This window comes from Ovis canadensis, chromosome 4 (genome assembly GCF_042477335.2).
Source record: "Ovis canadensis isolate MfBH-ARS-UI-01 breed Bighorn chromosome 4, ARS-UI_OviCan_v2, whole genome shotgun sequence".
In the NCBI taxonomy this organism is placed as follows: domain Eukaryota; kingdom Metazoa; phylum Chordata; class Mammalia; order Artiodactyla; family Bovidae; genus Ovis; species Ovis canadensis.
In genome coordinates this window covers 76338635-76353389 of record NC_091248.1, presented here as the reverse complement: position 1 = coordinate 76353389, position 14755 = coordinate 76338635, and the positions used below count along the sequence as shown (strand labels likewise).

Genomic DNA, 14755 nt, shown 5'->3' with positions numbered 1-14755 from the left:
TAAGCACACAGGCACTCCCTCCTCCAGGCTCCTGCAAAACTTTGTCAAACCATAGAAGCACATCAGTGAATGGCAATTTATTTGCCGATCTGACCTACTTCCATTGAGGGCAACTACATAATTCATTTTCCTGTCTTCAGTGCCCAGCTACCGTAAATTTTAAGTAAACTTTTCCTGAAGAAAGCCACATGATCCTTATATGACAAATCTGCTTATTCAGTCAGATTGCTTCAAATCTGAGCAATAGATCTGACTAGAGAAAAGTTTTAAATGGGAGAGTAGAGGGGAGAGAACCACCATTATAAATGAAATCAAAATATAAATGATAACACAGAAAAATATACTGAAACAAATGATAAAATATTCACTTCAACAAGACAGTTAACAGACTTTCCAGGCAGATGTGGATCTGAATTCTAGTCCTGATACTGACTATTGAAGTAAGGCAGGCTATGTACCTTTTAGCCTCCTTCTCCTCGTTCATAAATTGGGAGAGAACAGTACCTCGAGCACAGAGTTGGTATAAAGTTCAATGAAATAAAGCATGTATAAGTGCTTAATACAATGCCAAGCTTGTGCTAAGTAATAATTAATACTCAATAGTATCAATTAGTAATATTCTTTTACATAAAGAACTGTCACCAATGAACTTTTTAAAATACCAACATGCCAACAAATAAGCACTTCACAAAACAGAATAAAAAGAATGTCTCTTTATCATGTCTAAATTAAAACAAGGACATTTCCAACTTACTGCACTGGGAAGTATGAATTTGTAATGGTATGATGAATCAGGCTCTTAACAATGGTTACTGAAAGATAAACTATAAGTTTTCTTTTTATGGCTGAATAGTATTTCGTTGTGTATAAATGTAGCACAAGTTCTTTATCTACTTTCTACCTAGGGACACTTGGGTTGTTTCCTTATTATGGTTATTATAAATAATGCTGCAGTGAACATGTGGGTACATTTGTCTCTTCAAATTAAATATTTTCATTTTCTTCAGATACTTAGAACTGGACCTGACGGGTCACATCGTAGTTCTGTTATTAATTTTTTTAGGAAACTCCATAATGTTTTCCATAGTGGATGCACCAATTTACATTACCAACAACAGTACCCATGGCTTCCCTTTTCTCCACAATCCTGACCAACACTTATTATTTGTTGTCTTTTTAATAACAGCCATTCTGACAGGTGTGAGGTAGTGTCTCACTGTGCTTTTGACCTGCACTGGTCTGATGATTAGTGATGTTGAGCATCTTTTCATATAACTGCTGGCCATCTGTGTGCCTTCTTGAAAGAAAGTCTGTTCAGGTCCTCTGCCCATTTTTAAACTGGATTATTTGGTTTTCTGCTATTGCGTAAGTTCGTTACATATTTTGTATATAACCTGTTATCAGGCATATGATTTGTAAATACTCTATCCTATTCAGCGGGTTGCCTTTTCATTTTGTTGATGATTTCCTTTACTGTGCAAAAGCTTTTTAGTCTAATGTAATTCCATTTATTTAGTTTTGCTTTCATTGTCAAATCTAAAAAATCATCACCAAGTCCAGCGTCAATGAGTTTTATTTTGTTCTAGGATTTTAATGGTTTCAAGCCTTACATTCAAATCAAATTCATTTTGAGTTAACTTTTCCTCTTTTGGCCATGCTGTGTGGCTTGCAGGATCTTAGTTTCCTAATCAGGGATTGAACCTGCACCCTCAGCAGTGAAAGTACCTAGTCCTAACCACTGGACTGCCAGGGAATTCCTATTTTGAGTTAATTTTATGTAGGATATAAAATAGTAGTCTAGCTTAATTTTGTTGCAGTTTTTTCACACCATATATTGAAGAGACTGTCCTTTCCTCATTGTATAGTCTTGCTTCTTGTCATAAATTAATTGATTATATATGTATGGATTTATTTCTGGGGTCTCTATTCTGTTCCCCTAGTCTGTTTTTATGCCAATACCATATTGTTTTAATTACTATCACTCCATAGTATAGTTTGAAATCAGGGAGTGTAATGCCTTTAGCTTTGTTCTTCTTTCTCAAGATTGCTATGGCTATTTAGGATCTTGTGGTTCTCTACAAATTTTAGGATTGTTCACTTTTGTGAAAAATATTTGGAGTTTTGATAGAGACTGACTGAATCTATAGATTGCTTTAAGTAGTATGGACATTATAACAACATTAATCCTTCTAACTCATGAGCATGGAATATCTTTTCATTTATTTGTGTCTTCAGTTTCTTTCATCATTATCTCATAGTTTTCAGTGCATAGGCCTCTCAGGTCCTTAGCTAAATTGATTGCTAATACAAACTTTAAATGTTGTAGATCTATATTTGATCTGGAAATATGTCCAGACTACATTCTGCTTTTTTAAAAGGTTTATAAAATAAATGCGGGGGGGGGGGGCTCCGCAGAAAGAGAGAGGCAGTGGAACTTCCCTCAGCAGAGCTGAGGGGTCCCGAGGAAAAGTGAGCCTGCTGTCCGCCAACCCAGCCCCTCGGCAAGGGAGAGACAATCAGACGTGACAGGGGTTCTGTCTAAGCTGTTCCGCTTTATTGTCCTAAGCTCCTGGTTTATATAGGCAAGCAGGGGGGTTTTGCGAGGGACTTTCCATAGTTCTACCAATCAAGTTAAAGGTCAGATTACCACATGCTTACATCATGACAGGGGTCTATGGTGATCATGCATTGTCCACGTGCACAGAAATCAAGAGAGCCAATCAAAAATTTTGACAAACAACTTAAGCTGCCCTCATCTCTTCCACCAGGCACCATCTTAGCTCTAAACCACAAAGCTAGCCCTTCTTTTTAAGGTTTCCCATTTAGGGCCCCACAAATGAAATAGTATGATGTTTCTATTTTAAAAGTATTTAGAAGGAAAGTACAAAAATGTTAGTAATAGTTATCTCTGGGTGGTGGGTTGTAAGCAGTTTTTTCTATCAAAAAATCAGATAACGGAAGAGTACAATGAGTAGGTTTTCAGTTTTTTTAATTATAAAACAAGGCTGCTACTATTTCAGGCAGGGAAATTAAGTGTACCTAACAGTGCGCAATTTTTTATGAACCAGTTAGCAATTTTTAGAGTTAAATAAACATGACAGCATAACACATTGAGTCCAAAACAGTCCAGGTTTATAAATGTGACATTATAGACGGACAGCCAGTGTGATGCAATGTACCATCTGGTCTTCTCATTGTTTCCTCAAGAGCTTAATGGGCAAACAAACACCTGCATTAGGATTTCTTGAAAAGTTAGGTTCCCTGAATGCTGTTAAGTTGGCAGAGTCCTAAACACTACCCCAAACCTAGTGATTCAAAAACTCAGGAAACAGTGATCAGAATTTAGCCATTTTAAAGACTGACAGTACTAACCTACATGGTGGAAAACATATGTGACTAGCTAAATATAAGCTGTGCTGGAGTCTAAAAATGATGTGGAGAGATTTTATTTTGTTGGTGAGTTCTTCAAATTACTAAATTACTGCTCTTGCACATGTAAGGCAAGGCTATATTAAATAAAATTTTACTTAAAGACAGATGTAAAGTCTTCTTTAGTAAAAGATTACAACTATAAGATTAGGTTAAATCACATTCATTGTTAAGCCGAATAACCTACTTATTGAACTTTCACTTAAATTGCTTTGTAAATCACAAAGTGCTCCTTCCGAATACAGATTTATTTTCCAGCACCTGGTACTGGCATTCCTTCGGATGTTTCAGTGTGTCAGACTCACAAATGCCTATAAATATGTTTGCTGAATGAACATACAGCATTCATTTATAAGTATGAATGAATTTATAAATAATTGCTAACATATCACCTAACTCTTTACATACATGAAATCTTAATCCACACAGAAATTCTGTACAATAAGTACTACTATCTCCAGATCATGAGCAAACTGAAGCAGAGAAGAGACTTGCCCAAGGTAGTCAGTGGACAGGGCTAGGATTCAAACCAAGGCAGGCTGACTCCTGAATCTATACATCCACTAAGCTATACTGCCCTCCTGATTTAAAACTAACCATTATTTAAGGATTTTACCTCTTTTCATCTTAATACTCATCTTTAGCAAAATAAACACTATTTCAGATTTTTCTAATCTGTTTTATATATTTCTAAGAGCTAAATGCCTTTGCTCCAAAGTCTGTTGATTTTCTCAACAGACTAGTTTAAAGAAATTATTAATGTGTTTCCAGGATATCCATGGTCTTATCCTGAAAACATGCGACTTCATATACTTTATTCATATTACTTTATCACTTTATTCACTGTGCAGATACTTAATGCTAGTGAACTGTGCACTTTAAAAATGCTTTAAAAGGTTTATTTTATGCATATTTTACCTTAATTTAATAAATCAAGAGTTAAATATACATATTAATATATTCACTGTAAATATGAGAAAGAGTTAAAAATATTGTGCAGACATAACTATTGTCAACATAGCATTATATATTCTTCAAGGTTTATTATATCCATTCTCACTTTCCATCACTACCAACATATTTGGTAAAATATTAGTAATAGCACTCTGTATAAATTGAGAGGAACTGAGCTATTTTATTTTGCAAAAAAGACAGAAAAGGAATCACTGTCATAAGACAAATTATTTTAAGCCACTATTCTACCATGTAAATCGTGACAATACTTTTTTACAAATAACAAAGTTCCGGTTTGTAATAATCATTTTCTGAAAACAAAAATAGTTTCATGAGATGCTTTATAAAAGTCTACAATCAGCCTTACTAAATACTTATTTTTAAAAGAAAAAAGAATATGAGACAAAGGAGTCTTTTTTTTATATATACTCAGCTTTGTTTTTCTACATTAAGAATTGAATTAAGTTTATAAAATTCAAAGTAAAAAGCAGTCATATGCTATTACATCCTCTTTGGCATAACAGTTAGTGGCTACTCCTTGGCTGCATAGCTTACTACCATTGTGGGGGGGTCCTAGCCATTTGCTTATTTCCAGCCTCCATCATAGATCTGGAGCACTGTCACACACACCACAGCACAATATGCAATGCAAAACAACTATCAGTAACTATTATTCCTGTTTCCTTTACTTCAAAAGTACTCCAGTTTCAGACATGACCCAGATTTATACTGTATTCCCCAAGATCCTCCTCTCTGAGTTGTCCACAGCTGCTGTGGCTGTTGGCTGCATTCCCCCTGGAACTGCCTAACCCAAGAGACCTATTGTAATTGCTAAATATAAGAGAGCCATAGCAAGCTTCTTGGGTAAACTCCTCTTAAGAAAGTCACTCAATAACTTGCAATGGTTAGCATATCTTCATAATACATCACCATAATACTTATCACAATACTCTGTCTTAATTGTTACCAAGCCTGGCTGATTATAAACACCAGTAGGACTTTTAAAAAACAGATTACTGGGCTCTGTACTCTTCTAAGAACACCCTTATTCACCCATCTGTTCTCCAGAAGACTAATTTGAGTAGATCTATAGTGAGACTGGGGCTTCCCTGATGGCTTAGTGGTAAAGAATCTGCCTGCCAATACCCAAGATGTAGGAGACGCAGGTTCAATCCCTGGGTAAGGAAGATACCCTGGAGGAGGAAATGGCAGCCTACTTCAGTATTCGTGCCTGTAAAATCCATGGACAGAAGAGCCTCGCGGACTATAGTCCTTAGGGTCACAAAGTTGGACACGACTGAGCACTTGAGCATGACATAGTAAGATTGAGTAAAAACAAAAATTTTAGTCACCTAGATCCTTGCTATTCAAACTATGGTCAAAGCATCAGAAGCATCAGCATCACAGCGGAGCTCACTGGAAAAACATAATCTCGGGCCCTGTTAGACCAACTGAGTCAGAACCTACATCTTAACAACATCTCCAGGTGATTAGCACAAACTTTAAAGACCGAAGGTACTGCCCCAGACAATTCTAATGTACAACCAGCTTTCAAAAGCACTGTTCCACGAAGTTCAGTGGCAGTCCAGTGTTCTCACTGCAGAGGGCCCAGGTTCAGTCCCTGGTCAGGGAACTAAAATCCCACAAACCACACAGGACAGCCCCCCAAAAACTGCTACACCTAACCCTCTAATTCACAAAACATATAATCAGGTACATGAATAAATTTCAAATGTACTTTGATCAGTGAAGGGCGCTACCATGAAAGCCTGGAGTCATAGATTTTCAAGAGGACCAAAGCTATCAGTTTCACTCACCCTTGCATTACATATGGGACCTGATGACTCTGTGCTGGGTCAGTTTGTGCTTGTGGAAGGGTTCGTTGCCTCAATCCTTCTGAGGAAGAACTGGTAGCTAAAGTCAAGGTTTCTTGACTGGATGATGGAGTTGATGATCCTGACTGATCTGAACTCTACAAACAAAAATGTAATTATTTTTTTCAAGGAGATTTAATTCATTATAATCACAATATTATAGACACATTACTAAAAATGTATCTGTGAAATCCCTCCACAAAGAGTGAATTCTAGAAATTTACTGATTTGACTTGTGTACCCAGCATAATAGGTATATTTATTTATATATATAGGTATAAATAATTTAATTCTCATGAGACTAAAGAGTTTAGAAAATCAAAATCCATTAATTATACAATAATAGTCCATTTCTCAACTATAAAAGGCTGAGTAGTAATTATATACCAAAAATAGCATACAAAATTTGTGAAAATTGACGCATGCAAAGCTCTTTTCATGATGCCTAACACATAAGAAGTGTTCAATAATGGTACTAATAACTGTATCACTTAAACAGTTAATATGTACCCGCTACTGTATAACATGCCATTAGTCATATACTGGTTTAAAATACTGAAGAGCATGCTAGAGTTTGGTGTTAACTCTGACATTAACAAGCAACATAAACTTACAATTCACTTAACCCCTAAGTCACAGCTTTCCTATAGGAAATGAGATGGAACTAGATTTTCAAGATTCCTTTCAGTCCTAAAATCCTATTAGTTTAAAGATACTACCAACAAATACTGTTGTTGTTTTTTTTAACAGAATAAACAAGATACCAAACAGAATTTTTAAATTCTCATGCATTAATGGTGTCAGAAACTTACAGATTCAACAACTTCAATCAACATAACCCCTTGAAGACCACCTCAATTTGTTGCTGTTTGAAAACAGTTTGTCAAGTGTTTTACGTAAATTTAAAACACAATTACAGTTTATATAAATTACCTACTTTAAAAAACTGGATCAAGATAATTTCAGCATCGTTCCAAGTTTTTAAAATCACATTACTGGTACTGCCTTCCTATTTACAGCATCTCTTTTTACATGTCTACCTTCGTTAGTCCTGCCATGTGAAAGGTCCTAAGGACCTTTGAAAAATTAACAAAAGCTTTAAAATGTTATTCTATACCAAACAGACACCAAAAATCTTACTAGGGAGGCTGATTATTAGGCACACAACTTGGAAAGGCTTCTTTTTTGGCAAGATTTCGTATTAAATGGATCATCAAAATATGGTAGTCACTAAAAAAAATTAATAGAAGAAAGGCCTAGCCATTTGGCAGCACACCCTAATTTCTCTAGAACTAATTATTTCTGACCTTATTATATAACTTTCATGAACAGATTTTTAAGACATTATCAAGTCCCAATGAAATTTATCAGCCATAAAAAAATTAAGAGGAATTCAATTTCATTCTCCTTTGATACTTCTTAGATTTTTTATAACACACCTCTGAAAAACTGAATATATATTATAAAGAAATGAAATCATGGCCGAGGAACCACCAGAAAAGGGAAAAGAAAGTTCTCTGTCAGCAGAAACTGGAGCAACACAACTGTTCAAAGACTATAAACAGAATTCTATGCCAGTGCCAGGGTTTTGTCCTTTCTTATGCAAGGTAGGAAACATAGAAAGACCCTTAGGTTTATCGAGAAAACAAATTTCAGTTTAGTGAAAGCTGAATTCCCATGACTAGTACTAGAAAATACTTACCATTGAGGCTATGCTAATTAAAGAGAGCAACTACAAGATCTAGCTTCTTAAAGAAGCAGTTAACAATCAGTCTCTCATTATCACCCCTGCCATTCATCCCCTCCTCAAAATTCTGGCTAGATTCCTGACAAGAAGGAAAGTACACTTAGCAGTACAAAAGATCCCTACCCAGGAAGCTTGAAACAAGCTTCCCACTCAACCAGTCCTTTTCTTTCACCTCCAAAAGTGTCACATAAAGCTTTTACAAAAGGAAACCAAAAATAATTTAATGTAAAAGAATTTGAACAGTATAAAAAATGTCTAAGTTGAAAAGTTCAACTAGTTTTTTAAATTTCCAAAACAATTTTAGGAAGATGGAAAAATAAGGAGGGAAAAATGAATACTCAAGTCTGAAAGAACTGGGTACATCAAGTAATTATTCCTCCCATAGTCGGAATATATACTCAAATCCAGTCATTTTATAAAACAATTATTGAACAAGCAATCTTCTTTAGCAAACTTAAAGTTTAAATAATTTAATCTACCTTGATTAAATATAATATATAAAATACCTTAAAGAGTTTATATTATATAACCATATCATAATTTTGTCTTTTCAGTATTTCAGTAATTAAACCCCTGAAAATTGGCTCTATTACTGACCTGCCATATAGCAAATTATAACTCATGGGCACAGGCTTCAAGGGATTACACTGTGTACTGGATCTCTAAAAATGAAGTTTAAATGATTAACTTAAGCTGTTCACAACACAGTCTCACCACCCACAAGATCCAGTTGTTCTGTTTTCCACTTAGTTTTTAGAGGCAAGAAGGGATAATCAGAAAACTTCAGCATTTACTCTGCCCAAAACAACTCACAGAATTGCTGTTGGATGCCAGTGCTTCATGACTTTCTCTATTGGTGCTGGATTTTGGAGAACTGGGAGGAGTCCGAGAGGTACATACTAGATGAACCATATGATACTCATCTTGCTAAAATTAAAGAAAATTACATTTAAAGGGTAGTACTGGAAAGTACGTAGCTCAACAATGTCAGTAGCTAAGCAGAAATACTGAACTCAAACCTTAAGTTTCTTCCTACCACAGCTATTTTATTAGTAATAAATTGTCACCTGCACATAAATTGGGATCCTTCTGAATATTTCTTCCATGCTTAGAAAACAGTCTCAATACTCAGGAACCACTATATGAAAAAAATTATTATTTTGTATACCAAGCAAACACTGCTGTAAAGTTGCGTCAATGCAACCTATTATTTCAGTATAAAAACACTACACACATTAATATCAGCACTGTGACAGTCACACTGAAGCTTAGGCCTACAAACGTTGAATAGTAAATGTTTTCATTATTTGAAAACTTACAGTGATAAGGAAACTCAAATAACCTCACTCTAATCTCATCTGTCTGAATTTTAGTAATAGTATTTTATTTTTTAAGTCAAAAACTGGTTGTACCTCTAACACTTAATACACAGATATAGAGCATATATTTGAACTATATTCTGTAAATATTCCAAGTGTGTCTCCATAAATCTACAACTATGAGTGAAGGAAAATACTCTAAAAATAATTAACTGGCATTTTAACTTAATGATTTCAGGAGTATATTTATCATAGGCATAAAGCAAGTAAACAAGGTAGAGTAAGGAGACGCAGAGAAAAACAAAGGATGGCGCAACAATTTTAAAAAATCAGAAAATGACTTTTTAAAAGGGGGGGCGCGGCAGGAAATAAAGAAAAGATGCCCAGTTGTGAGGAAGAGAAACAAAGCTCTAGGAATTCACCATCTTCCATAAACAAGAACTGTGCTTAATTCTGAGGTGAATCCAAGAAAGGGCAGGAGTCAGTCCCCCCCCTAAAGAGACTCACAATGTTGTTCATAGAACAGACTGGGGCTTCCCTGGTGGCTCCGTGGTAAACAATCTGCCTACCAATGCAGGAGACCCGGGTCTGATCCCTGATCTGGGAAGACCCCACAGACAGCAACTAAGCCCACGCACCGCAACTACGGAGCCTGTGCTCTAGAGCCCAAGGACTGCAGTTACTGAAGCCCGCACGCCCTGGAGCCTGTGCTTGGCAACAAGACAAGTCACCGCAGAGAGAAGCCCGCATACTGCAACTAGACAGTAGCTCCCACTCTCCACAACTGGAGAAAAATTGGCACAGCAATGAAGACCCAGCAGCCAAAAACAAATAAATTAAAAAAAATTTTTTTAAGAACAGACTAGCACATTAGAGCGCAATTAGAGAAATATATAAATCAGTCTTTGCACAAAACTGAGATGCATGAACTGTAACCATTTATGGGTTTAGAGGAAGAAGTTAATAGGAGTTAGAATACTAAAGAAAGGCATTCCCAGAAATAGCATTACATGAGGTACACCAAGCAAAGCAGGTAGAAAGGATGCCTGATTTACAATGTCCCCTTAGCTTGGGAATACAGTAAAAAAACAGTAAAAAAAAGCATCCAAGTGTAAAATGTTCATCCTTACAAAACTAGTTTCAAAGGTCATATTAACCACAATTACCTCATAGTATTTATTCACCTTTGGGGAATGTTTCTATAAAATATTTTATAACTAAACAGGTAAAGTTAATGACAGCATTTAACTGAAAGAAGTAAAGGGTTATACAGTTCAATGATCTATTCAAACTGTAAACATACTGTTCGAAATGTTCAGTGATAAGGGGCACAACAGTCCTTTAACTGAAGCTGGGTGGTTTTTGTTTGTTGTTGTTGTTGTTGTTGTTTTCGGGGGGGGGGCGGGTGTGGTTGGCCATGGAAAGGCACATGTGGGATCTCAGTTCCCTGATCAGGGATTGAACCCGAACCCCTTGCAGTGAAAGCACAGGGTCTTAACCACTGGACCACCACGGAAATCCCAAAGCATTTTAAGTATTCTGGTTGGAAATGATTTCTGGCAGCAAAACCCTTTTTAGAAGTATGCATGTTCAGACTCTAGCTATCCTTGGGTTAAAATAATAAATCTATATTTCAAAGAGCATATAGTGAAAAAAGTTTTTAAGGATAAAACCAGGAAAGAAAATGAAGAGGTGGAACATAGCAGATTTGGGGGGGTAGCAAATATTCTGTACAATATTATAAGGTGGATACCTGTCATTGTACATTTATTAAAGCCTACAGAAAGTACAATACCAAGAGTGAACCCTAATGTAAACGATGGGTTTGGGGTGATGATATCAATGCAGGCTTCAACTCTAACTACTGTAGCACTCTAATGTAGATTGATGTAGAATGCTGTTAGTGGGAGTAGCTGTGTATGTGCGGAGGCAGGAGTTATATGGGTAATCTTTAGCTTCTGCCCAATTTTGTTATGAACCTAAAACTACTCTAAAAAATAAAGTCTATTAAGAAAAGAAAGAGGGGAGGATATATGCTACAAAAGCCAGTATTTTTGAGAGAGAGAGGGAGAAGTAGGGAGAGAGAGACAGTGAGAGATGTTATTAAACCACTCTGGCAACCTGAAACTACATGATTAAAATGAAAATGACAGCAGGAAGTCACACTAGCAAAACCAAAATGTCAACTATCTAAACAGAAGGAATACACCAGTGTAAGGTTTTTTAAAATTTCCCACAGGTGGTCATAAACATACACAAGAGCATAGAGATTAGGGATATCCAGAAAACACTGAGTTAAGTCAAAAATCTAAAGTGAAACCTAACAGCTATATATTCAATTCTGCTACATTCACAAGCAAAAAGAATCTCAAATGCAGAAAAATTCTGAAAGTATAAATTCCACAAATAAACATGAGCTAAAAGCTGCCATTAAAGTAACTAGTATTCTATCAAAAAATTATATTAAAATATATTTAACTCTGAGTACCAGGATTCAAAGTTTGCTGATGGACCAAGTGGGCTTCCTTCTGTAATATTTGATGTCCCAAAATTAAATTCCTAACCCAAGTTAACTTGTATTAAAATGTTATGTAGTTTCATCAAAAACGGATTTAAGAGAGGGGACTGTTACCAGTCTACTTAAGCACTCTACTCCTGCGTTAATGATAAGTGAATATGGCTTTCTTCCACAAGATAACAAATCCCTGAACACAAATATGTAATGCTATTTCAGATTTAGCTATCAGATGGATATATAAAACTGTTAACTAATCAGAATCACCTATTATGCTACCTAAAAGGGTTGATTTTAAGTGTCTAAGAACTAAATTGGCTGGATAGCAAAAGAAAGTTCAGAACATATTTCCCCTGGCACTCTGAGTAACTGGTATTGAATAGTGGTGGAAAAGCTTACTTTTCTGAGAATGTCTTTCAGCTGCAGATGATCGGGAAGCAGTCTGCCCGAATACACCAATCTCTGATCCTTCGTCAACTAAGAAATGGGATAAAGAAAAAAATTCAACTTTTTCTAATTATACAAATTGAAAGTTGGGAATAAGATGCCTTACTATGGGTAAAGTAAAATTCCCTTTCGGCACAAATAAGCAGAAAACTGACATAATTTACGAATTTTGTTTTTCCAAATTCTATTTAAGACATTAAAAGTTCAGCAAATGGTAACATATCTACTGTAGATATAATAAAATACAGATAATTCCCAATTTATCTTTAAAATGGGGAAAATAGGTAAATTGGAAGTTGGTCTTTCAGCCATAATGCAATGCATGTGTGACTGTCATTAAAAACCTTCAAGACTATTAGTGAGAAGGTGGCTGGCTTTCTATTAACAGTCAACAATGGGATAAAATTCCAAGGTCACCAGTGTTATTTTGTATTATTTTGTCAGTATTTTTAATCAAAAGTATACATAAAATATATTTTCTACTTTAGTAACATCATGCAGGGTAATTTATCAGTTTTAAATTCAAAAGCCATTTGGATATAGTTTACAGTTTTAGATAACTATTCTAGTTTTTATTATTTTTGCCATTCTCATGAATACCTTTTTACATTTTTCAAAAACACAAGAAAAACAAGCTCAAGTGCATGGAGATCCAAGTGCCATCTCTATATACAACCCAAAATATAAAATAAATTCTGGTTATCTCTGCCTTATTTTGTACTTCTAATAAATCTGCTAAGTGCTCACACTACAAGCATTAGGTATTTAAAATAAAAACATTTATGTACAGTCCCCATAAGACCTCCTATTTCATCATGGAGAAACCGGCAAGCATTCCTTGAATTCTACTAAAACAAATATTGGCTATATGGACAATTACTAAACATGCCAAATCCAAGTAATAGTAACTATAACAATTTTCAAACAGTCTATATATGCAACATGGCTACTAAAAAAGAGTCTTACATCAAAATTAACCACAGTAAAAAGAGCCATTCTGTAGTTAAGATCTGTGGTTCACAGGTTCTTAGGTACCAAAGATCAAGAGAAGGTACAGTTGTCCTTCCAACTTACTTAGCTTTTTGGCATAATTTAATTTCCCCAGAAGTATTTTTGAGTGCACCATTCCGAAAATGCACAAATTCTTATATATAAACAACCAAATACAACACAGGATTTTTTTTGAAAAACTACATATCACAAGTCTTGAAACTTTAATCAATACATATGAACACTGAGTGGGGCACAATAGTAAATTATATAACATGAGTTAAACGCTAAGTGATAAAGACTGATTTAAGCCCTGATTTAAGCCATCATAAACTATCAGTTCAAACATTTAATAGATACTCTTATGTCATATCATTTGATACAAAAAATATCAGTCTTTTCTTATGATTTTCCTTTACTATTAAAATTCTCAAACACACACAAAGTGGAGAGAATAAAATGAAGCCCCTTACCATCTTTAGAATTCCCAAATACCCAGCTCCAACAATTATCAACATTTTGCTATTCTTGTTTCATTTACCCACCCCCATTTCATTTTTGGCAAGGAAAAGAGTTTTAAAGCAAACACCCCATATAATTTCTTTTCACGTGTCAAAAAATAGCATGTATCTGTAGCAGTTGTTTTTGTAATTAACCACAATATTACCACCTTCAATAAAATAAACATTAATTGCTTAGTAAGTAATATCCAGTACAGTTCAATTTTTCCCACTTGCTCAAAAATGCCTTTTTAGGGATGTGTGCTGTGCTGTGCTGAGTCATTAAGTCGTGTCCAACTCTGTGACCTCATGGACTGCAGCCCCTGTCAGACTCCTCTCTCCATGGGGCTTCTCCAGGCAAGAATACTGGAGTGGGTTGCCATGCCCTTCTCCAGGGGGTCACCCCAACCCAAGGATCGACCCAGGTCTTCCACATTGCACGCAGATTCTTTACTGTCTGATGGTTTGTCTAAACCAGAATCAAACAAGGTTCACACATGGAATTGGGTTGTTACGTCTCTTTTAATCTTTCAACAGCTTCCACTTCTTTCAAAATTTTCCCTAGCTACTTGTTGAAGAAAACATGTTACAGTCTGGATGTAAGTGACTGTGTCCTTCTGGTATGGTATAGTGTGTCCTACAGTCTTCTGTAAATGCAGTTAGATCTGGAGGGCTGATGAACTTCAGGTTCCTTTTTGTTTGACAAGAGAACTTCCTGCTGTATCACATCATTATTAGCACATGTAGACTGGGTGACCTACTTTTAATCATGTTAAGATCGATCAGTGTGTTTAAATATTGTCAGCCTGATTCATCCCCTATGAAGTCTGCCATCAAACATTCACCTTTTAGATCAAACTGCCTAGATCCATTATTTCATTAGGGGTAGAAAATAATTTTGACCTCTGCAGTATGTAAGAGCTTCCTTGCTTTCGGGCACATGAGGTTCACCTTCCATGTTTCTTTTGCCAGGCCTGGAA

The 14755-nt window shown here is 35.6% G+C and overlaps 1 protein-coding gene across 3 annotated transcripts in view; it reads right to left on the bottom strand.

The window, feature by feature from the left end:
• The window catches only part of HERPUD2 (HERPUD family member 2), a 37218-nt gene that overhangs the window by 7587 nt on the left and 14876 nt on the right, over positions 1-14755 (bottom strand). Inside the window, exons 3-5 of one of the 3 annotated variants that reach the window (XM_069588051.1) lie at positions 12238-12315; positions 8818-8931; positions 6201-6355 (exon numbers count right to left, since the gene is read on the bottom strand). In XM_069588051.1, coding sequence (XP_069444152.1) covers positions 6201-6355; positions 8818-8931; positions 12238-12315 — 347 coding nt within the window. The remainder of the gene's footprint in view (positions 1-6200; positions 6356-8817; positions 8932-12237; positions 12316-14755) is intronic. The other 2 variants (XM_069588052.1, XM_069588054.1) reach the window with 2 other exon arrangements.